Source organism: Cyprinodon tularosa, unplaced genomic scaffold (assembly GCF_016077235.1).
Source record: "Cyprinodon tularosa strain WSP-4 unplaced genomic scaffold, ASM1607723v1 ctg623, whole genome shotgun sequence".
Classification (NCBI taxonomy): Eukaryota; Metazoa; Chordata; class Actinopteri; order Cyprinodontiformes; family Cyprinodontidae; genus Cyprinodon; species Cyprinodon tularosa.
This window is the reverse complement of record NW_024039367.1, coordinates 504897-527773: the sequence shown is the minus strand read 5'-3', so window position 1 is coordinate 527773 and position 22877 is coordinate 504897. Positions and strand designations below refer to the sequence as shown.

Here is a 22877-nt window from a genome sequence, read left to right as displayed (position 1 = left end):
GATGAATTAACCACATTACTATTAATTTTATATTTTACTGAAAACGTATTGCAAAGGTAAAAGAACTTGTAGTTTGCCACCTATGGGCAAATAATATGAATGAAGCAAAAACTATGACTTGCACCATCTGTATCATTCTTTTGTGAAACTTCTAAGCACATATTGCACTAAAACACCTCAATAACTTTTAAAACCAGACTTTTAAAAACTGGTTTCATGTTTAAAATAATTTTAAAGTTAAATATTTTTAATATTTTTTATCATCTACAGTATGAAGGGTCTTAAGGAAATAATTTGCAGAATCTTGATCTGTGGGCTTATGGTGACAATCGGAAGCCAACCTGAGAAAGACTAACTCTTACTGGTTTATTTGTGGAAAAAAGTGAAGGAGATTGAAATTCAAAGAGTAGAAAAAGGGTAAAGCACGTATAAAAAAAAATTAAATAAAAAAAAACTGTTCAATAGGAACAATGCACTCAATGCATGATAACAACACCAAAGGTCATGTCACTTGCAAATACATAAAAATAGCATGTTATTTTTACTTGCAAAGAATTCATTTAATGGATTTCTGCATAGAAAACATAGAGAACCTTTACAATAAATGATTGCTATATTTATGCAACAGAGTTCTTATTATATTATGCAGGCAGGCATGATACAGTGATATGAAGGCATCGTCAGGTAGCTGATCTTCATTAGCATTAGCAATGCAGAATCTGTTCATAAAACCTTGTGTTGTTGGTGTCTTTTTTATGTTTGTGTTTACAACTTTGCTTTCCTTATCTCCTTTTTCCAGTTGAGCTAAAAAGCAGCTTCCTACTCTACGTGATCGTTTACTTCCAAATTGCTCGGGAAATTAACCTATTATTTTTCTAAAATGTTTTTTTTTTCTCAATATACCTGCTAAATACATTTGAATTTGACAGGACATGTTAGGCTAAACCAATTAAAACATATCTAAACAATATAACTGTAAGATTTTACAGTATATTTTTATTAAGTTACTACATCGTAAAAAAAAAGTTATAAACATTTGAAAATAAAGCTTGTATTTGTTGTGACACCCTCTGCATCTAAAAGGGCTGCGAAAAAGCTCATCTTCACAGCAGCCAACACCCATAAATGTGCTCTGTATGTTCCTCTCTCTGGCACAAACAGACACATTGATTCTCAGTTCCCTCACATGGAGGAGTGCAGATGCTGTAACCTTATGCTGTTGGTCCCATCAGAGTGAAAAACAGAGCTGAGTGGAGGGAGCGTCTCTCTGCAAATGTGCCTCCGGATTCTCATTGGAATTCAGAGAGCCAAACACTTGTTTCTTTCTCGATCTCTGTGCCCAAAACAAACACACAGGCCCACCTTTTAGCTCCTCACTCTGCATATTGATAGTTTTGCACAGCACCATCTTGTGGATTTTAATAACTCAGTTAGCCTTCAAAAGGGCTTTCTTTATCAGTTCTTGTTTTGAGTTTTTTTTGTTTTGTTTTTTTGCAGCTGTTATTATTCCCTAATGCAGCATTTTCTAAAAACCAGTAAATCACTGCTGCTGCCTGTGTACTAAGCTGTTTTTCTATAAATACTGCCTTTCTTAAATCTTATAGTCTAATAATGGTCTCTACATGTCCCATACATTATTTTATCAATACCATGCGCATTTGATAAAATTTTGTTTTTTTGTCTAAAACTGCATAAATGGTGCCCTCTTCAGGTTAAAAAGGCATTTAGGCATATGCTTTTTTTTTCTATCACCTTATCTTAGGACCAAATGTAGTTTAGGAGAACTGATCTCAGCAGCACCAAGCTGGGCAGCTGTGGTTCGCTTAGGGACTGATGATAAATTAAAGGATTTTTTTATAAAAGAAAAAGAAAATAAATAATGTTTTTTTTTTTTTTCAAAGGTTAATAGAAAATAGTGCATGCATTCCAATTGAATGAAAAACATGTCTGCATAATCTATTTAATCTAATTTGACAGTTTGTTTCAGTCAATCATTGGTAAAAAATAAAAATAAAAATAAAAAAAATGCTGTTAAAAAACATTAACTGTGAAAAGAAATAAAAAAATAATACAAAATGCATCACCTATTATTCCTTTTTACATATATTGATTTATGAGTGCTAAATTTCATTCATTCAGACTTCAGAGCTGCAAGGCTACAAAGTGAGAGGAGTTGTTTGGAAAAATAAATACTATCCCCATAAAAAGCCAGATTCTTACTCAACGTTATTCTTCAACATGTTAATGTTCAACCAAAGTGTCTGTAATCTGTTTTGACTGACAAATTTCACAGCTTTTCCACTATTGTCTGTAAGTGAGACAAACACCATCTAGATCAGAGAAGGGCAGAGCATCATGCTATGAGGGCTGTTATGAATTTCTTGTTCTCTTTTTGCTTTGCAAAGTAAAATAAAGTGCAGACTGAGTGAAATCCACCGATCTCCAATTATTTTACTGGAGTGAATAGTTGAATAATTTTTTTCACGACAGACTGTAGTGTGCTGAGTCTTTCTTGTCTCAAGTGAGTATTTTGCTTTCATTTTGTATCATTGGGTCGCAAGCCATGAATGTCATTAACTTTTGTTTATCAAGAGTGTTCAGTGCAGATATTTATTGACAGTCCCCAGAAGAAAGGTGGGACGGAGAAACACAAAATCTAGCTTGTTTCCGATTCCTCAGATTGTAGCTCCTACCACCTATTCCTAGCATAGGGACCTCAGTGTGTCCCTATGCTAGGAATAGGAGCCAGAGAGCATAATGTTTCCTAGTTGTACCTCCTTCCTGACAGCCAGCACTATTTGTATAGCACTTAGTATAGCAATCACTGACACATTTCCTCCATGGCTTAAGTATCCTTACTGATTTAAAGTATTCGGCTCGGTTGCAACTAATCTTTCGCAAAACAGTCATCACTGGAATTGCTCTGCTCACCATTATTGTGTCAATGTGTGTAAGTGTGTCACCATCAATCACAGCTGAGATCCTGCCCAGCCATCAACCCCCTGCACGTACCACTGTCCTCCAGGCACGGCTTTTTTAAGGGGACTCAAATATCATATGTGTCAGAAAGTGAGACTCTGGAGCGACATAACTTGTACTTTAAAGGTTGAAAGTGGGATCAAAGGAAGGAAAATATTTTAACCAGTTAAACTTTTGTTTTGTTTTTTGCAATACTTGGAGCAATAAGTGACTAAGCAACAATCATCGGGCATGACGAACACACCTTTATAGTCCAGTTAAATAAAAATTGAGCAACCCCCTTCCTTTTTGCTCATGTAGATTTAAAATCCAATCTGATGTGAGCGTGCTCTGGCATGAAACCTGCTTCCCTGGGGTCTGGAAGTGGTGCATGCCCTTTGTTTGTGTTCTGATGCAGCCATCTGGATCCTAATGGGAAGCATCGGCTTAAACAAGTCTCCAGATGACCCTATCGACAATCATTCCATTTTGGTGTTTTCTCTATATGTGCCAAATATTTCAGCCAAACTATTTCAAACCAAATATTGCAGCAATTTAATCTATCTCCTTAAATCCCATTAAATTCAGAGGTAAATTTCTCCAATGTGAGATCAATAAAGTTCTTTTTTTTTTATTAAAGCTATTGTATTAGTATTAAAAAATTGTGATACAGCAGGAAAATTCAGTTTAAATGTTCATTTAACTTAGCAGGACCACTCTTCAACCACACGTCTAATTATCTATCAGTCCAATCATACTGAGTCACCCAGAAGCATTGAAAGAGATGATTAGTCCACTAAGTTCATCCATCCTTCACAGTTGATGTATTTTTCAACAGAGTGCGCCTTGGTTTCTGTCAGTCCTAAAATCAGTTAATGTTTCTATTCATAATGGATTATGATCTTACTATTCAGCTCAGTCCCAACAATTTAGAGGATAACCTGCTCAGCTGTCTATTTTGAAACTTCCGTGATTTGGAGACAACTGTTCATATCTTTCTGCACTCTGTGAAAAACACATCTAACAGCCTCAATCAAAGGCTTTCCATCGTCCTTCATCAAGTTGCTAGATCTGTGTCCATCAATCTCTAGAAGGTGGAAGCTAAACCATCCAGCAGCATTGCCACTACACACCATCAACGCACCCATGCCAAAGCATCCTTAAATTCAAACATCCTCTGACATCACCTTTACTTTGCTGCACATTTACTGCAAATTCTCTAATGCTTTCAGACAAACCATACTAAGAAGGTGATTGACTACTATCTACAGAACAGATATCTTATAATGGTATCCTTTTTTTAATTAAGATTCATTCTAGCAACAAACTTTGCAGGTCACACTGTAACCATTCAGATTGTTTGTGTGTCGATATGTGGCTGTATTTGTGTGTGTTGGTTGTTGTGTGAATGAGTAGAGTTGTAAAACTGGGGTGAATGGTAGAAATCCTACAACACACAGCATCCAAGATCAGCAAAGGACAGGTGGCTACTAAGAGATGCCAAAGGTGACACTTCAATGAAGTACAGGAGCAGCAGCACCTAGGACAAGAATGTAAGGGAGGAGCCAAAGGGCCCTGAGCCCTGTTAGAATGGGGGAGTTAAATTCCAAACCTAAACTTTATTTCCACCTGGAATCTACTTTTAGGTCTAGGCTGCTTTTTAAAAAGTATGGAAAACCTGGAAAGACAGTTCAACTGAATATTAGGATAAAACCTAAATAGCCAATTTAACAAAAGGAAATTATATTATTTTTGTATCCAATTTTTTTACTTATGTAAATGTTATAATTGAAAGGATGTTGTTGGAAGATTGTTTTCCCTATACCTCAATGTGCTACCACTTATAAGCCACATATGCTGATTGAATGCATAGAAATTGCCATTCAACAAAGATGCAAGGTTTTACTTAAGTGTCTAGAGGTTTCCAGTTTGAATAGACTCAGCTTCTTAAAATGTTCAGTATCATAAATATAAATCAGTAACGAGGTTTGCATCATTACTTTTTAACTGATCAGAATGTATAAAAAAAAGAATGTTTTTGTCTTAAATTTTGCAATCTAATTCATTGCTTTACAGCCTATACCTTTTGCATAAGACTAATTCCAAATAAATTGACCAGCCGGACTCTGTCAGAGGTCGCCATGGAGACAAGCAATCAGCAGGACGTTCCTGCACAGATGACCTCAGATGTCAACTTACTCCAGAAGTATGCAGCAGCAGAATACTGATAGCAGCTCTGAGGCTCAGTGGTGGAGGTGAAAAAAAAATCTATGCTTCACCTTCAGATGCCCTCTTGGTGGAAACGATGGCATGAAATCCAGGAAACCCTTTTATTTATATATATATATATATATATATATATATATATATATATATATATATATATATATATATATATATATATATATATATATATATATATATACATAAATATTTGATATTAGCACATAAGAACGGGGGCAAGGACATGGTTAATTGAACAATGCTGTTCAGGTATAGAACAGAATATTACATATAAATTACAACTGGAATTGGGGGTTTTTTTCAGGGCTGTTTTTTCCATATTCTGTCATTTGTCAAAAACTACATCTAGTTTATTACAAATTACTTAAGATAAAACATCTGAAAGTAATACACTATTTTTAGGCAGAAGAAATTGAAAGATGGTGTTCACCTATAAGCTTTCATGTTTTAACCACAAGATATCTAAAAAGTTTGGTTTAGGCTACAATTACTTTTGGTGTCTAAAAAAGTTCATAATTTTTTACAGGAATTTGATTTATTATACTATCAGTAAAATCAGTATTCAGGTCTTGCTATAGATTCTCAGTTAGATTTATATTGTGTGTCCTTTTATTGAACTGTCCTGTTTAACAGTCTAATTGTAGCTCTGTTTTTTGCTTTGTTTAATTCTACTTTTGGAAGGTAAATTTCTCAGACTAGTCCTAAGCATTTAGCAGCTTTTAATAAGTCATTTCCTGCATTGAGCTCCCTACATCTTCCTATTGACTGATTGGATTTTCTTGTCCCTGCAGAAAAGCAACCTTGCTGTCATCTCATTGTTTCACTTCAGACATGATCTGTTCAGTTTGCATATAGGTCAAGATGCTTAACTTGTGTCCCCCATATAAAATTTGGGAAACTGCAAACATAATTTCTTAACTTTTTTTTTTTTTTTTTTTTTAACCTTAATCCTATCAAGGCCAGATTTGGAGATTACAAAACGTCCTTGTGAGCAGATAGATCTCTGCAAATACTTCAGAGTTACCGTTGGGATTCTCGCTTCAGTCCTGATTAACAGGCCTACTTTCCTTGTCTGGGTCTGCATAGTTTGGGATCATGGCCATTGGGATGAGCCATAAACAAAAGGACCTGGAGAAAAGTGAGCATAACAAGAACTCCAATAAAAACACGTTAAATAATAAAACAGGGAAGGTGCAGCTGCTCCAGAGGAAATTAAATTCCATCCTTGCTTTGTCCCATTTGAACTTTTAAAGTTGTATTAGTTATAAGCAAACATTTTAGTTCAGAAAATGTATTTGTTTTATCTTTTTTTTTTCTTTTCAGACAAATTTAACAAACTTGTGAGCGACTTCAGAACACATTTTCAAAAACATAACCCTGTGAAAATGACAAAAATAAATAAATGATGTATGTATCAGGACACTCATACTCATTATAGGGGCTACAGTGTCAGCAGGGACTCCCATACTTCCCCGTCCCGAGAAATCTCATTTGCTGAACCGCAACAAACCATTGGAACTTACATTTGAAAGCACGCATTTCCTCTAATATTAGGATACCGTTACATGTGCTGCCAAGTTCCAGGGAGCCTCCATTAATGCAGACTCACTATTTAAGGGCTGAATGGTCCACTCGCCCTACCCACTACGAGGTTTGGGACGGCTTCAATGAGGCAGACCCTCCACAGGAGCGTGCAAACAAAGGGCTAGTGCCCAGGGGAAGTGTTTAGGGGACGTATAGGATCGGGCCCCTCAGCTCCTCCTGGGGAGCCCCAAGAGGTCAGGGTCATCTGAGAGATATAAGTCCCTTATACCCTGAAAGCCTCAGGATTTTAAAGCCCCAGGATTTTTAGTACCCAAGTAATAGGAAAGTCAGGTCATTCATCACCGTGTTTGCCATTACACAACATACTCAGCTTGAGAAACTGTGTCCGTGTTACAAGCTAACACGTTACTCTAAGGATATTACTTTTTTGGGTAACGAAGTAGGGTAACGTGTTATTGGGAACAAAATCACTTTACCAGACCATAGTAACAACCTTTCCTGAATTAACTAAGCCGTTTGCCAGTGTATAAAGTACTGATACAGAGGTTGTGATCTGTGCGGCTGCATGCACTCAGGCTGCCTTGGTGATTTCCAGGACACGTTACCATAGAGACCAGGGTTTGTATTCAGGTGATGTCACTACATGTGTAACGTTGCATGGAGACAGTATGATAGGCTATGTTTATTATTTTTTGTCCACAATAATATAGGAAATGGTGAAGTAAAAATAATGATGCAAGTTTTCAAATACTCTGACAAGTAATTTCGCAATTACACACACATAGTGAACACATGCAGGTGCCTACTTTGCAGATTCTCATTTGGAAAAAATTAAGCATGCTGACCGCTAGGTGGTGGCAAAGCGATAAATATTGCAATACCCTGCATCAATGACAGTCTAATCTATAGTCATTTTTTGTATAGTTTTTTTGGTTTAAAAGCTTCACTAATTTTAAGACTTTGGTGTACTAATTTTAAAATAGTCTTGATGATCTGTAATCCTTTAAAGTCGAAGATATATCTAAAGATATATCTAAAAAATATTTTAAAATAATGGGTGCTAATATTTAAACAATTGTTTTGATCTTTATTGCAAACTACATTTAATTTGGTTCCTGGCAGAGATCTGGCATCTCTGTCATAACATTTTTATTTTAAAGTCTGTTTTCCTGGCAAGACACCTATTTTTTTTTTCAAATTGGATCAAATTTGGACCCGAAATTACCCCAATTACCATATTACCCTACAACAAATATCAATATTCATAAAAATATAAGAACATATCTTAAAAGATGTCTTCTTTAATAAAAGCAGGAAATATAAGGTTGTTTGATTTAAAAAAAAAATAACCGACCTTGTTTTTGCAGTTTATCGTTCAATTTTTATTCTGTGCAAAATGAAAAAATGAATCAAGAACAAATTAAGACAACAATCTTCCTCTATACTGAAAGTGTACAAACTTCATCAGCTACAGCCAAGATTTTAACATCTTTATACTAAAATAATTTCTGTAGTCCTTGTTTGGACATTTAATGATGAATTCGCCATCAGCACCAATCCATTAAAGCTGAGAGAAGAGCTGAGCAGCGCTGTCAACATTTGCCGGTTCCTTTGGTGGCTCTTTAGGAACCTAAAAAGGAACAAAACATATTTTGTTATCTGTGTCATAAGATTAAAAGTATCTACATCATTAAATGTCCACAGCTTCTCCCCTACCTGTGTTTGTTTCTTTGTTTGAGGAGCAACAGCCTTTGAAATGCTTTGCACATCCCTCTGGATCTCTGTAAATATCTGGTTTAGGTTCTCCACCTTCTCGTTTTTCACTGCATTGATCTGTCAAAACACAACAGATGCTGAATCAGGTGTAAAATATACACTTAATTCAATATAAAATATGTGGAGAGGGGTTTATATGTGTGGATAACTGAAGGAGGAAACAAAATAAGACCTCACGTTTTTCAGAGCCGTTGTGACAGGTTTCGCTTTCTTCTTCATCCTCAGATGCCTGTTTGCCACTTCGAAGACGTTCTGCTGTTTTTTTCCTTTCTGTTTGTTCTTCCCCATATTACCTAAGGGAGATGGAAAAATGTCACCAGAGAAATGTTAAAAAAAAAAAAAAAAAAGAAAAGAAAAAAAAACACATTTTGTCTCAACAAAAGTCTTTTTAGTGCTGATAGGAGTAAAAAAATAAAATACAAAAAGATTTTTCCCACTCTTAGATAGTAAGCATTAGGGATGCACAACTTAATCGGCATGTTATCTCAGTACCAGTCGGTACTAGCTTTAAAACTAAATATTTAACCTCACCAATATAAATAAAATGCACTGTTTTTGTGACAAACAAGTGTGAACTATATCTCCAGCCTCGGAGAGTACGGTAGGTAAAAAACCTCTCTGCATCTTTGCATTATTCTAGTAGTGTACTCCTGCAGCTAAACAGTGTTATTTTGTCCCCAATCCTTTCTGTGGTGAGATCTGCAAGGCTGGATTGTTCATTTAATCAGAATAACTAGCTGTAAATCTAAAACTGTTTATCTAGTCATAACCTCCCTGGTTTGTCCACTAAAAAGACTCAAAGAGCACAGTGACCAGCCACAAACCCGTACGTTAAGCACTGCAAATCTCCCTTGCTTTAGTTAAGATAGTGTTCATGGATCAACAGCATAAGGGGCTGGGGGAAAAAGAGCATAGTCTGACGACATGTAAAAACAATATAAAAACTTACCAGATATTATCACTATGCTGTATTTTCAGAATGTGATGTTGGTCACTTAACTGTAACTATTGCCATTCACAATATTTTGCAGCTTAACCGCCTCTTTGATCACTTATAATGCAACGTACCAAGCAAAAATAATACAATGTGAAATTGTTTTGTTGAACATAATTAATATTTCTTGCGCAGAGTAATGAAAAGGAAATAGTAAATGACAAGATGGCAGCTCTTCGGATAAATTATGTAATATATATCTTGTCTGAAATACTAGTATGTTTGCTGTCATATTCAATTGACATTTATTACTGAGTCAATATCTTATAAACAACAGATAAGCTTCTCAGTAGTTTGATAATTCAGACGATTCTTTAGAACGATTTTGTTTCCCTGCTTAGAGTGCTTGTTCATCTGGAAGATCCCATATTTTAATATGTTGAATGATGCTGCCACTTCTGTACTTTACAGTGGGCAGATTTTTTCAGGGTTGCAGGCTTCCCCTTTACCACCGAATGCTGAAATGGTTACGACCAATGAAAGCTCTGGATTTAGTTTCTGCAAACCCCTGGACACATTGGTAATTGAGCTTTAACACCTTCTCTGAAAGGACTTTAAGCCAATTGATGGGCAAGATCGGTTTCATTTGCAGACAGGAGATGCATTGGCTGGTCCACCTGGAGCTAAACCTGCTAAAAATGGATGATTTTCAGACATTCCTGTCCAGAACTGCCTCACCTCAGTATCCTGAACAAAACTGCTTTAACTGAACCCCTTCCTGTTCATACAGCAGTCATTCAAGAATAGCAACCTTCCACATATTTTACCCTGGCTTCATTCTGTCTGGGTTGAGCACATCTATCACAGTGTGGTTGAGCCATGAAACAGGACAGATTCAAACTATAAGAGTTAGGCCTGCAGAGAGACTGATCAAGGCTGACCTCCATCCATGACAGGCCAGAAAAGGGTCTTAATGCATCCTGGTCAGAAGCTGTCTGAACCTCTGCCCTTCAGGTTCACACAACACAGAACAAATAAACTTCTGACTTTAAAGAGAGTGTTAAAATATGCAAATAACTTAAAGCTTTGTTTAATTCAATCAGACTTATTAATGGGATACAAAAAATAAATAAATAAATCAGCTTCTCTAATATTTGGATTTAATAACCCAATACTCATTTTTTTTTCATTAGGTGTTGAAAAACATCCGCAGAATATTTCACTGTAGCCTGAAATTAGTGATTTAATGATAAAATAACATGATACAAATGTCTTAAAAGCTCTATTGAATTATGCTGAACCGCTTGTTTGTTGTTGATGTTTTATTTTGTGTTAAGCAGCATTGATAAAAGGACCAGCTCACATTCTTTAGGAAATATTGTTTCCTCCAATGTTGTTATTAAGGATAACTACATGCTCCTCCAGAATAAAAAAATCTAAAACTTTTAAACCGTACCCTTTAACAGATAAGGAACTCGTCAGCTGTCCGGTGTTAATCTGGTAAACAAACACGATATGACGACAGGCTCTATAGACAGAAGCTAACAGAACACGTAATAAACAGAAGCCTAAAGTAACGCTGTAAATAATCCAATAAACACATCAAATAAAAGCCCACTTACGTTATTTCTGGAGTGATGTTTGTGAATTCATGCGCTACAAACGTGCCATGCCTGTCACGTCAATTGCATGCGACGACTAGAAGATTTTACTTCCGGTGATAACAAAGCCCGTACAGGAGCCGCCATCTTTGTCAGGGCAAAACTTTTGTCTCCGACTTGACTCATACAGTGGTATACTGTATATATATATATATATATATATATAGTTTTGTGGTTTTTGTGCATCAAGAGCAGGTAGGGCAGTCAATGTTCTCCAGCAATGGAGCGTTAAGGCCGGTTTGGTATTGGTGCAACATAAAAAAAACTCTGTTGAAAACAGAATTGAGGTCAAAATTGACCTATGGTTTCAAATTTGTGATTCCAATTCAACATATCGTGCTGTTCCATTTTATTTCTATCTAAGACGTGGCTGTCTTGTTAAACTGACAGTGCTTGCAAGGAGACAATTAATCTCTCTTTATTTTATGCTTTTGTTTTCCTGTGAAATATTTGATTCTTATATATAGATTTTCTTTAGGTGAAGGTTCACCTTGCACATGGCAATTACCCCAAACTAACAGCTACTGATTGAATGAAATGGTTTAAATAAATGCATACATATGTTACAATGTACCAGGTTAATAACAGGTTATCATCTAATTTATAAAATATTTAAAATCAAGAGGGATGCTCTTAGATGAGTTTGATCTTTCTAAGTATGCTAAGTATGTAAAAAAAAAAATAATGATCTGCATATCCCCAGCAGGTATAAACACACAAAAGAAAATACTACAAGCTATAGATGCAGGTGGTTCCACTAAGAAAGAAATATAAATAGATTGATCTCACAATGGAGAAATTAACTCTCTGCATTTAAACCATTGCTTTGGAGAGCAGTGGACTGCCACTGTGCAGCACCCGGGGAGCAGTTTGGAGTTAAGGATGTTGCTCAGAAACCCAGAGTGGAGGCTGTGGGGATCAAACCGGATACTTGCAACCTTCTCAGAGCATTTAAATGCACTAAAAAAAGAAAATCCCACTCACTCTTAAGATTTTTAATTGTGTAAACTATTCCAAAAGCTATTTTGCGTCGAATTCAGAATGATAGAGTAGTTTGTTTTGGTCTATGACATCCAATGTCAATAAAATACATTTGATTTGGTGGCTATAGTTACCCAAACTAAAGACTGCATCTGCCATCTGCTGCACCACCAGTAGATAGAGCCATTATAACACAACGTTCATCCTCCCAGCAGCCTACAGAACCTTAACAAAACAAGGCGATTCTCTCCTCTGTATCTCATGCTGCACTGAGCGGTAGTTCCCACTGGGTTACAAATAATAATCCAGTCTGAGAAAATTTAAATGAAGCTGAATATTAAAAAGTAATTATCCATTAGAGAATTAATATTTTATCCAAAGTGTTTTTACTGTGTTGTCACTCTATTACGGGGCCAATAATAAAGTTTTAAAATGTATGGAATGAGATATATGATTTCTTTCAAAATGTATAATATATTACAACTGTATTATTTAATGATTTGAATGTTTAAAACATAAGATAATTGATTAAATTCAACGTGAACGCATAGTTCCCAATATGACATATTATTTATTTAACTGGTTTTGTTTGTCTTCTTTTTTTTTTTTTTAAGGTATAATTTAGGTCTGTGTGCACCACCATCCCGCGCTGCGTCACATAATGGCGTAATACCGCGCATAATCGGGTATAGATGAAGAACAAGATCAATCTGCATATATCTCTAACATTAATTGAGGAATTAGGGGCATTGCATTGACCCGTAGCGTCGCATCTGCGCATCTTAACTCCTCCCGTGGTCACTGTACGCGGACATTTGGCCAAAGGCAGCCTGAGACGCGCTGCGCACAGGCTGCTATATAAACCGTGCGGCTGTCAGGTGGGGGACACTGGCAGCTCTGCACTACTCTGCTCTGCTCTGCGCTGGGAGATTACAGCTCTGCAGATTACATTACAATGTCTCACGCCTGGGGATACGCAGCGAGTAACGGTGAGGCGCTCTTTGTCTAATGCATTAGTGAAAATAATATTAATCATTAAATTGCACTGAATAAATAAAAGCATTAAAGCGCATCCATAATATTCATAATAGGAGTATTTTTACGCGTTTGTAGATTTTTACGCACGATCACCAAAATGCAGATTATGTGTGCAAAAACTCGATCTTGAAATAAATCTGATGATTATATATATTTTTTTTATTATGCATGATATTCAGGACCCGACAAATGGGCCGACAGCTTCCCAATCGCGAACGGACCCCGTCAGTCTCCCATCGACATCGTTCCTGGCGAAGCATCCTACGACTCGAAGCTGAAGCCGCTCGTCCTGAAGTACGACCCGTCCACCTGCCAGGAGATCCTCAACAACGGCCATTCCTTCCAAGTGACCTTCGTAGACGACTCCGACAGCTCCAGTTAGTATCCAAAGAATAATGCATGACATTTCATTTATTCAGCGCGGCCCCAGTTAAGATCTGCATGTCTGGGCCTAATTTATATTCATTAAATCGGTTCAGTTTTGATGATTTATGCAGTTTCAATTCACAAGGTCGTCCCAAGATGCTTTCCAAAACAAGCTGGTGCATTTTAAATCCAGTAATATGAAATGATCCCAGATCAATCCGATCCAAAACAAAATTATAATACAAAAGATAAAGATGAGATAGATAGAAGGCACATAGCTCTTTGTTTGGTTCTATTTAGATTTTGGTCCTTCCAGCATTTTAATGCTTTTAATGCAGGATTTATAAAGACTGATTCCTTCACTGGGTTTTGTTTAACAATTCATAAACATTTTTAAGATTTTTGTTTTGTTTCTTTTATCAAAGCGATATATCTTACAGCACATAGATTTAAAATAATTTCTGATGCTATGAATCCATGGTTTTCTAATGAAAGCCAGTCTAAATTGATCCTATGCCACATGGCAGAAATTCAATAAAAGAAAAAAAAAACGGATCCATATTTGAATATCTATCATAACCCAACTTTATGCACACTTTCAAAATAGTTTTTCTATTTGATGTTTAATAATGTTGTATTTTGGTTTATTGGCTCATATGTTCTAGTTGTAAAGCTGCTTTTTAAACTTTTTTTTTTCTTTTTTTACCATTATTTCTTGAATTTGTAACAGCATTGAGGGTCCATGTAGCCACCCTGGACTTAAATTTAATTAAATACTGTAGCTATTCTTGTAAGTATCAAATGTGCAGAGGTCTTAGAAATATGAAAATTTCAAATTTAGAAGCTTGCAGTTTTTCTTTTGTGGTTTTAAACAAATGGATATGCTGATTATGTAAATTTTAATGTATCCAGGCCAGGGTTTTCATCCATGATAAACTGATCTTGCTGATTTTATTATTATTATTATTGTTATTTTGTCTTAAAACATGCCTTATTGTGAGATTTTGCTGTTATTGACATGCAGTTGAAAATAACGCAGAAAGGTTTTAACCCCCATCCACATTGGAAATGCAGCCCTTGGTAACCGTTTCCCACAGCAACTCTTCATGCAGGAGCGAGGTCAAACGCGCAAAAGTGAAAAAGAAGTGGGGGATGGGTGGGTGTTGTTCTGCACAAAGAACCTTTTCTAAGGTCGCTCTGTTCTCTTAAACTTTAACAGGCGTGCAACTTTATCCTATGGACTAATGCACGTATTTTAACATTACATTAGAAATGAATTCCTGTGTTGTTTAGCCTGAACGGTTTATCTCCTGTTATCTAATAGAGGAAGCCACTTGCTTATTTCTAACCCTTTCTTCTTTAAAAGAGGTATCCGCTTTTCTGCAGGATATGGTCATGCATCACATAGGATCTGTGGAAAGCATGAATGCATCTGCTTTATATATTCATTTGTTAAACAAATAGTCACTAATGTGAAATGTTTTTGTGTGTCTCAGTTATTTCCACCGCTTTGTATTGTCAGACTAAATATAGATTATGGAAGGAAGGTAGCAACAATCGGATTGTATTTTTGGGGTTTAGTTTGCTGTGTTCTTACACAACAGCCACTGAGGCTGTTTCATCAGGTTGGGTGTGTGTATCTTATCTTGTTGAAGTTTCTCTATTTATTCTTTGTTTGAGGATGTATGTCCTTTAGAATGTTCCTTTTGTCTCACGTCCCAAAAGAAGAAATATTCAAACCGTCAGTTTCTGACTCATGCTGAGCTGACTGAAGAGTGTTCCATTTTTTTTTTTTCCTTTTCACAGCTCTGAAAGATGGACCAATCTCAGGGACCTACAGGCTGAAGCAGTTTCATTTTCACTGGGGGGCTTCAGATGACAAGGGATCTGAACACACTGTGGCCGGGACCAAATACCCAGCTGAAGTAAGGATGCTTATTTTTAGGGATATGATCAATGAAAGATTGAAGCTAAAATAAGCCCCATTTACACTACCTTCTGAAAACTGATCTGTGCTGAGTTCGGACTGAGCTTGGATCCTTACAACCGTTTACACATTGCGCTAGCACGGTTCCTGCCTCCTAGTGGCGATCTACGGTACTACTGCTCTCTAGTAGGGAAACTTTGTGATTATGTTTTGTTCCATCCAAAATCGCCTGGATAGCGTCCTCCGCTCATATTGCAGTAAGAGCCCCAGTCTCAGAAGATTTTGATTGTTGTTTACAGTTCGTCTTCTGTTTTGTGGAGGTTAGCCAGCAACATATGATGTGCATTAACGCCATCTACTGGAGGCTGACTGTTAATAGGAGATGATGTGGTCTGCTCATGCACTCTTTGATATCAGCAACAACTGAACCACACCGAGCCATACTGTTGAACTAGTACTAGTTTAGCGTGGTTTAATTGTGCCTGACATGGTCCAGTTCATTTTGTGTTCCATTTGCACTCAAAGGTTATCTCGGTTACTGTGCTCGGATGGTTCTCGGCACGGTTACAAAGGCTAGTGTAAATGGGGCTATAGAGGGATAATTAAAGGTTTTGGAAGTTAGCCTCTTTTAAGGGTTCTCAGTAAATGTAAGCAAAAATATAAGCAATATCTTACTTACAGTTACAAAGTATTTGTTAGGTATAAATTCAGATTAGTTGTTCCTGGAGGCAAAGCTTAAAGCTAGTATAAAAGAGCCAAGAGCAAATATGACTTCTACTGTCTTTAAAAAGTTTTTAACTCAAGACATCAATTCAATTCAGTTTATTTATATAGCACCACATTCACAACACATGTCATCTCAAGGCACTTTACAGTTCAACCAGATCATACAGTCAACATCACACAGGCTGTTTTATACATCTTTAAAAAAAGCCAAGAAACAAATGAAAGGAAATGCTGTAACATCAGCAATCTTCCTGTGTGAAACTTGAAGTATGTTTATATCAGACACTGGGGAGAGTAACATGCTCTCTTTTAAGTTCATGTTCCGCACAGGAAGATCCTTAGACACCTCCAACCTCTGTTTCCTGTGTAATTAATAAACAGTATCTGCAATGAATAGTTTGCCTATGCAAGCCTGATGACAGTTTAAAGGTTCACGAAATAGTTTATTGTGTATTTGCATTAGGTTTTTTTGGATTGACATTTTAGATTGTTGCAATTAGTGCATGGAAACCGATTCTGGATGCCATCATTAGAATGCTACTTTTACAACAGTGAGATTTAATTGAAATGGAAATACTAATATTTCAGCAAAAAGCTCAGAAGAATTTCCAAAAAGACCAACATGATAAAAATAAGAAAACAATTTCATTACAATATGATCCAGTGGGAAATTGGTCCAATGTGGTCAAATTCATTTACCATCGAAGATAGCTCTATCCGGTCCTGTTAAGGTCTTTTTTTTCCTCCAAAAGAAATTGTTCATTTTTTTTTAATACAAGCAAACAGTCTAAACACAATTTCATTTATTCTTGGGTACAGAAATCAGATTAAAATTTGGTTTTTAGGATTTGTACATCAACCTTTATGATGTACCCTCTTATATTACTTCCAGCTCCACCTGGTGCACTGGAACACCAAATATCCAAGCTTTGGGGAAGCTGCAAGTCAGCCTGATGGGCTTGCTGTTGTTGGAGTCTTCTTAAAGGTGAGCAGTTGTCTGTTCGAGTCATTTAATATAACCTCAGCCCCTCAAATATATTTTCACTGGTAATATAAATAATTTTTGTTTTTCAGATTGGTGCTGAAAATGCAAATCTCCAGAAACTTATTGATGCATTTGACTCAATCAAGACCAAAGTATGTTTCTATAGAAATATTTTTGTGTATGTTCTGTGTCAATAAATAAAAAAATGTAAGACCCTGTCTTTCATGCACTTTTAGGGAAAGCAAAGTTCCTTTGCTAACTTCAACCCTGCAACATTGCTACCTGGCTGCCTAGACTACTGGACTTATGATGGCTCTCTAACCACGCCCCCTCTCCTGGAAAGCGTTACCTGGATAGTCTGCAAAGAGCCAATCAGCGTCAGCTCTGCACAGGTAGGTCTACTTAGAAAGCCCATTCATTGCAGGGAGATTGGCTGTGTTCCCACACTACAGCAGGCTTGTGTTCAAATTCTGTCCTTTTTTGTTTTGAATCAAGGACCCAATTGTTTGAGGTAAGAGCATGCCGTAATATAGAAGAAGAAACCTTTTGTAGAGAGAGGAAAGGCAATACAGTCCCACCATTTTACCTTCATATGAGAAAGAAGTGAAACTGCTAACAGAGAGAAAAAGGGCAACTGAGAGTTCATGCAGACTCTACTGGCTTACCACAATGTGTTATGAGTACACGGAGAGTTAGCAGGAAATATTCAACCCACACAGTACATCAAAGTCTGACACTGAGGTAACTTAGAGTCAGCAGAATTCTGTAGCTTTTAGCATAAATATATATTGCGTTTTTGTTTATGCATAGAAAAACCCAAAGCACTGCCGTTAGAGCCGTCATTTGACTCGGCTGGATTGGTTTGTCATTGTTGCCAAATTCTTTTGGGCATGTGAAAAATAACACTGCATACACAAATTCTCTGTCCTGCTTTTTAGTGGGTTTATCAAGAGTGAATACATCAAAGGTTAAGATAACCTTTAAACATAGTGCCCTTTCAGGCCTGGCTCATTAGTTACAGGCAAACAAGTAATTACCTATCATTTATCTATCAGCTAATTTACAAGCTATTTTGATCCATCATCCACATTATTTGTCCAAAGCTGTAAAACATGATTAGCTGACCATTTACACCCTCCTCAGTTTTTGGAGGCTTTCCTAAGGGCTGTAAATTATTAACTCATTATCCAGCTTTAATGGAAAATCCTCTAAATAGGTCATCTGACACAATCATGTGGCAACTGATTAGCTAGATTTTAGCTGCTTTGCTTGAACAAAAATCGCTCAATACCTTAGGAAACTGCAGTTTGTAAGATATATTGGCACTTCTTTACAGTAATAATAAAGATGCTGTAGCTAGCATCTAATTAAGCTAAATCTTCTAGATTTTTTTTGTGATGTTTGAAAGTTGATCTAACATTCACATTCTTGTTTGTTTTTGTTTTGTTTTTGTTGGGTTTGGTTTAATAAGTTAGCAAACATCATTTAACATTGATATTCTAATTAGGCTTAGAAAGCAAGGGGGCTAACCACTAACCTGAAGTTAGCATTCGAGGAGGAGGGGATTTAATTGAAAAGATTTAGTGTTATTATCATTATTGCACTTTGCTTTAATGTGAGTTCAGCTTTCTACTGACAGTAAACTACATTAGGAAAAAAAAATGAGGCCAACTGCATATCTAGTAAACAGCTCCGTATAGGGGTCGTTTCCAAATTATTTCCTACCCATATGGAAACATGGTTTGGCCAGCTAACAGTCTGCATTTGGCTCATTTGCCATTTGGCAAAATAGCCTGGTCTGACGCCCCGCTAGAAGCTGTCTGACCTCCACCCCCAACTTTGTGAGTCTTGTTGACGCCTTCGCTCTTTGTTTGCATCATTGATGTCATCAGTATGACAGAAATCAGGAAAGTAAACAATGGAGGGCAATAGGGAAGGGAGACAGGGCATAATCAGTGTGCTTTATTGTTTGTCTCTTTTGTTCATCCGAACCTCTTTCACCAGTGCAGTTCCATGTTTATCGAATGCAAGCAGAGTTTTGGCCTGTTAGATCAGACACGACGGACATGATGTTGTGACGCACATATGTTGCACCTGAGGGTATCACGTAAATTAGACAGTGGAAACAGGTCTGCTGTTCCCGCTAAAGACGTTTTAACCCTGGATTGCTCGCTGAGTCGTTTGATGCGGGTCAGTGAGTTGTTCCCAAAAGCTGAATGTTTGCAGGTTTAAACAGTTTTTTTTTTTTTTTGGACTGTGGGCAAGGGGTGTAATTTATATTCCTTTGTTTTTGTTTTCCTTTGATGATAATATAGAAGATTTGTTATTTGTGTGACTGGGTTTTAAGATAAACTTGCAAGCTAACGGTTAAACTCAACAGAGCATAAAAAGATGAAGAGTACTTCAATTTATCCACTTAAACCCGGCCTTTTCCCACATCACTTGTTGACTTAACTTCAAAACACTGCCCAAGTCAACAGTTTACAGTGTATCTGGATTATAATCAGTGAAGGTATGCTTTTGTTCTATCAAAACCACAGAAGGACTGCATTGACTACTTGCCTCTTCTCTCTGTTTCACAGATGGGCAAATTCCGCAGCCTTCTCTTCTCTGCTGAGGGTGAATCTGAATGCTGCATGGTGGACAACTACCGCCCTCCCCAGCCCCTCAAGGGTCGCCCTGTCCGTGCTTCCTTCAAGTAGTTGCCATCCCCCTCTTTTACCCTTTTACCCTACTTGCCCTTTATCCATCCTATCCCTGCTTTCATAAGTACCTATTTTGCAGTAAACCCTAGAAAGAACACATATCTTTTTCCGTCCAGTTTTAAAGCTTGAATTCCAGTAACACCATTGCATCCAGGAGGAAACACTGAATCCACAAATTTCTTGTATGTAAGGGATGTAAGGAAATGGGATTTACATTTATTTTATGTAATATACCAGCAAGCAAGGCCTGTTATATTTCATTTCTTACAAACAAACTCTTCATAGTGGCTGAAATAATTTCACCAGAATGGTGCTCTGGAACTATCAGGAGGCACAAGCTGTATAGCTCCAGTATGGGAGATGATAATGCCATATCACCATCTGTGAGGGGGGTGGGGGGTAAGGTGCCAAAGTGAACAAACCAACATGTAGGACAATCCGGCTGTCAATCTTGCTGTAATCTCTGACTGCCTTGCCGTCCTCCACAGCACAGCAGCTTACTGAAATGATGTAACCTCCTCCTTTGCAAGTGATTGACGTAGAAAATCCCCCTCTGGCTCACAGACACACACACCATCACACGTGCAGTCCCATGCAAACATGCTGCCTGAAGGCAATGACCTCCTTATTGACACAAATCGTACGGCAGTATACGGCATAAGGGCTGAAAGTTGCACGACAATAGCTAAAAACTTTTTACATCCTGTCTTTTTTATTTTTATGATGGATTGTCTCTTAGATCCTCCCAGTTCATGCATATTAGGCCTTAAGCAATTCCTAAATAATGCATTATGACAAAAAAAAGCTTTTTTCTCAAACCCATATATAGTTATAGCAGTAAAGATAAATCAAATATATTGTAGAGTCCTGAGGTGGTATAAGCGCACAGTAGACCTATGTTACATTGCCAATGAAGAAACCTTCCTGAGAGGCCAAGCAACTTGCCAAAAGAGAAGATTATCCTGTCAGCCTGGTGTCCTCTTGAGAGGAATGATCAACAAGAGGCCATTTAAGAACTCTGAGTGTAGCGTTTCTAAAGAGGGATGTTTCATCAGAAAGATTTGAATAAACTATATAATGATAATAAAATATCTAACTGGAAATCAGTAATGAGGCTGTCCCAGGTGTGTGATGTGACTTTTTTGGGTATGGTCCTTTCCTAGTTGAATAAATATATTTTATGATTAATTTGTGTCATTTCTCTTTTGTGTGTCTTTGATTTCTTTGTTCAATAATCTACAAAATGAATAGTCATATTTTAATAAAATATATATATTTATTGAATATACTAACTCCTTTTGTAGGGTGATGATGCAGACAGATTACATTTAAGAAAAAGCTAAAATATTATCCCATTGTCAAACTAATACAGACTCACCGAGACATTTGGAAGCATGTTAAAAGCCTGTGGGTCCAGGATTAAGGTGGCTGATTATACATAAAGTGGTTCCCCAAAAAATGGAAAATATCCAATTGTTTGAACTAAAATGTTTTTGTGATGCCAGAATCCAGATGAGAATGATCAAACTGGTTCAAGATAATGCAAAGGTAGCTCAAATAAACACTCATTAAAACCAAGTGTACTGAAAGCAATCTCTGAATTATTACATGTGAAATCTACAAAAAAAAAAGGTACAGAACTAGAAGAGCAAACCAGGTACCTTTGTCGCCAACATGAAACCTTGGCAACAGTTCAAACAATGCAAGATAAAAGAAATAAAGATGATGACTACATTGTAAAAACGCGGCCTGGTTAATTAAGTCAGAATTTCTGCTTCAATATTAATGTAATTAACATTTGATGTAAACATCATGAATGTTTGGGCATGGGTGGATCTAGACAGAGGCTAGTGTCCCTGTAGTATTAGTCCAGACCTGGCCCCTTTTGTGGCCTCTGTGCCAAAGCAAAATGCAAGATAAATGTATGATACATAAATAATGATATGTGCTGATTCATTTCATTTTTTATATTTAGAATTTATTTTTGTTGATTTAAAGCTGAATTTATTGTAGTTTTAGCATCAATCATTGAGATGGGATCGCAGTTTTCATTTGGTAGATCTGAGGTTTCCAGGTTAGAAAATGGCTCTTTGGTTTGCTTAATATATCAAACAGTGAACTCTTGCCCAGTTTTCTGTTTCATTATTTTTTTCTGTGCCCTCATGTAAAAATAATGGGCCCACCCTGGTCCCCTGGTAAATATGGTCAAGAACCACCATGGGGTTCAGGAGATTTTTGGATACCTACTAAAAACTACACCAGAATCTTTCAGAGTATTGTTACTGACCACGTCCATCTATTTATGACCACATATTATTGCTTTATATCATTATGAAGTGTTTTTGTTTTGGCAGTGAGTTCCTCTGCAATCAGCTGTCCTTAATCCAATAGAGCATATTTGGTTTATTGCAGAAGGAGAAATTTAGTAATGTTAAAATATTTAGTAAGATTTTAACATTACTCGATCTATTTATTGGGTAATAGTGAATTCAAAAAGATTATTATTTATTAAAGAATGTGCTTGATTTTTTTTTTTGTGTGTGTGTGTGTTGCAACTTAAAAAAATTGTATCTGATAACCAAAATCTATCACACAAAGAAGACTCACCCAAACTTTGGGAGGTTTAATTGGAGTTCATATATATAATATTGTCTCTACAATATTTCAGTAACATTACTGGCCACATAGCGCCCCCAAAAAGAAAAAACATCAGACAACAGTTGTCGATTATATTGACTTTATATCGAGACTTCAAAAACACAGATTGGTGGAGCTCTTGTACAATACCCTATTTAAACTGACCCAAATAAGGTTTAAGGCTTCCTTGGGAAAATAATACCTAAAAGGGAACCTAATAATGAATTGCAGAAACAGGATTTTGGTGAACTATTTTTTATCCATTCCAACAGTTTTTATAGACTATAGGCTAATTTTAGTCATCTATGTATACATATGAACTATGAACTCATGGTGACTGTAAGGTTAGACTAACTAGCTAACATTTTTTTATTTTTCTGTTATAAACATTAAT

At 36.6% G+C, this 22877-nt stretch overlaps 2 protein-coding genes across 3 annotated transcripts; one reads left to right on the top strand and one right to left on the bottom strand.

Moving 5' to 3' along the window:
- Window positions 1-8105: 8105 nt before the first annotated feature.
- Window positions 8106-11193, bottom strand: rbis (ribosomal biogenesis factor). 2 transcript variants are annotated; one of them, XM_038307899.1, is made up of 4 exons: window positions 11080-11193; window positions 8701-8816; window positions 8464-8580; window positions 8106-8377 (listed from the first exon to the last, which is right to left on the bottom strand). In XM_038307899.1, exons 2-4 carry the CDS (start codon window positions 8809-8811, stop codon window positions 8309-8311), a joined length of 297 nt encoding a protein of 98 aa, XP_038163827.1. In that variant the 5' UTR covers window positions 8812-8816; window positions 11080-11193; the 3' UTR covers window positions 8106-8308. The 2 variants fall into 2 exon arrangements, with proteins under 2 accessions (XP_038163827.1, XP_038163828.1); XM_038307900.1 differs by lacking the exon at window positions 11080-11193 and adding an exon at window positions 10914-10991.
- Window positions 11194-12926: 1733 nt separating this feature from the next.
- On the top strand, window positions 12927-21034 carry LOC119798431 (carbonic anhydrase 1). Its single transcript, XM_038307911.1, has 7 exons — window positions 12927-13088; window positions 13317-13514; window positions 15310-15428; window positions 17049-17141; window positions 17231-17293; window positions 17378-17533; window positions 19724-21034. The coding sequence occupies exons 1-7, from the start codon at window positions 13055-13057 to the stop codon at window positions 19841-19843; spliced, it is 783 nt and encodes a 260-aa protein (XP_038163839.1). The 5' UTR covers window positions 12927-13054; the 3' UTR covers window positions 19844-21034.
- Window positions 21035-22877: the final 1843 nt, after the last annotated feature.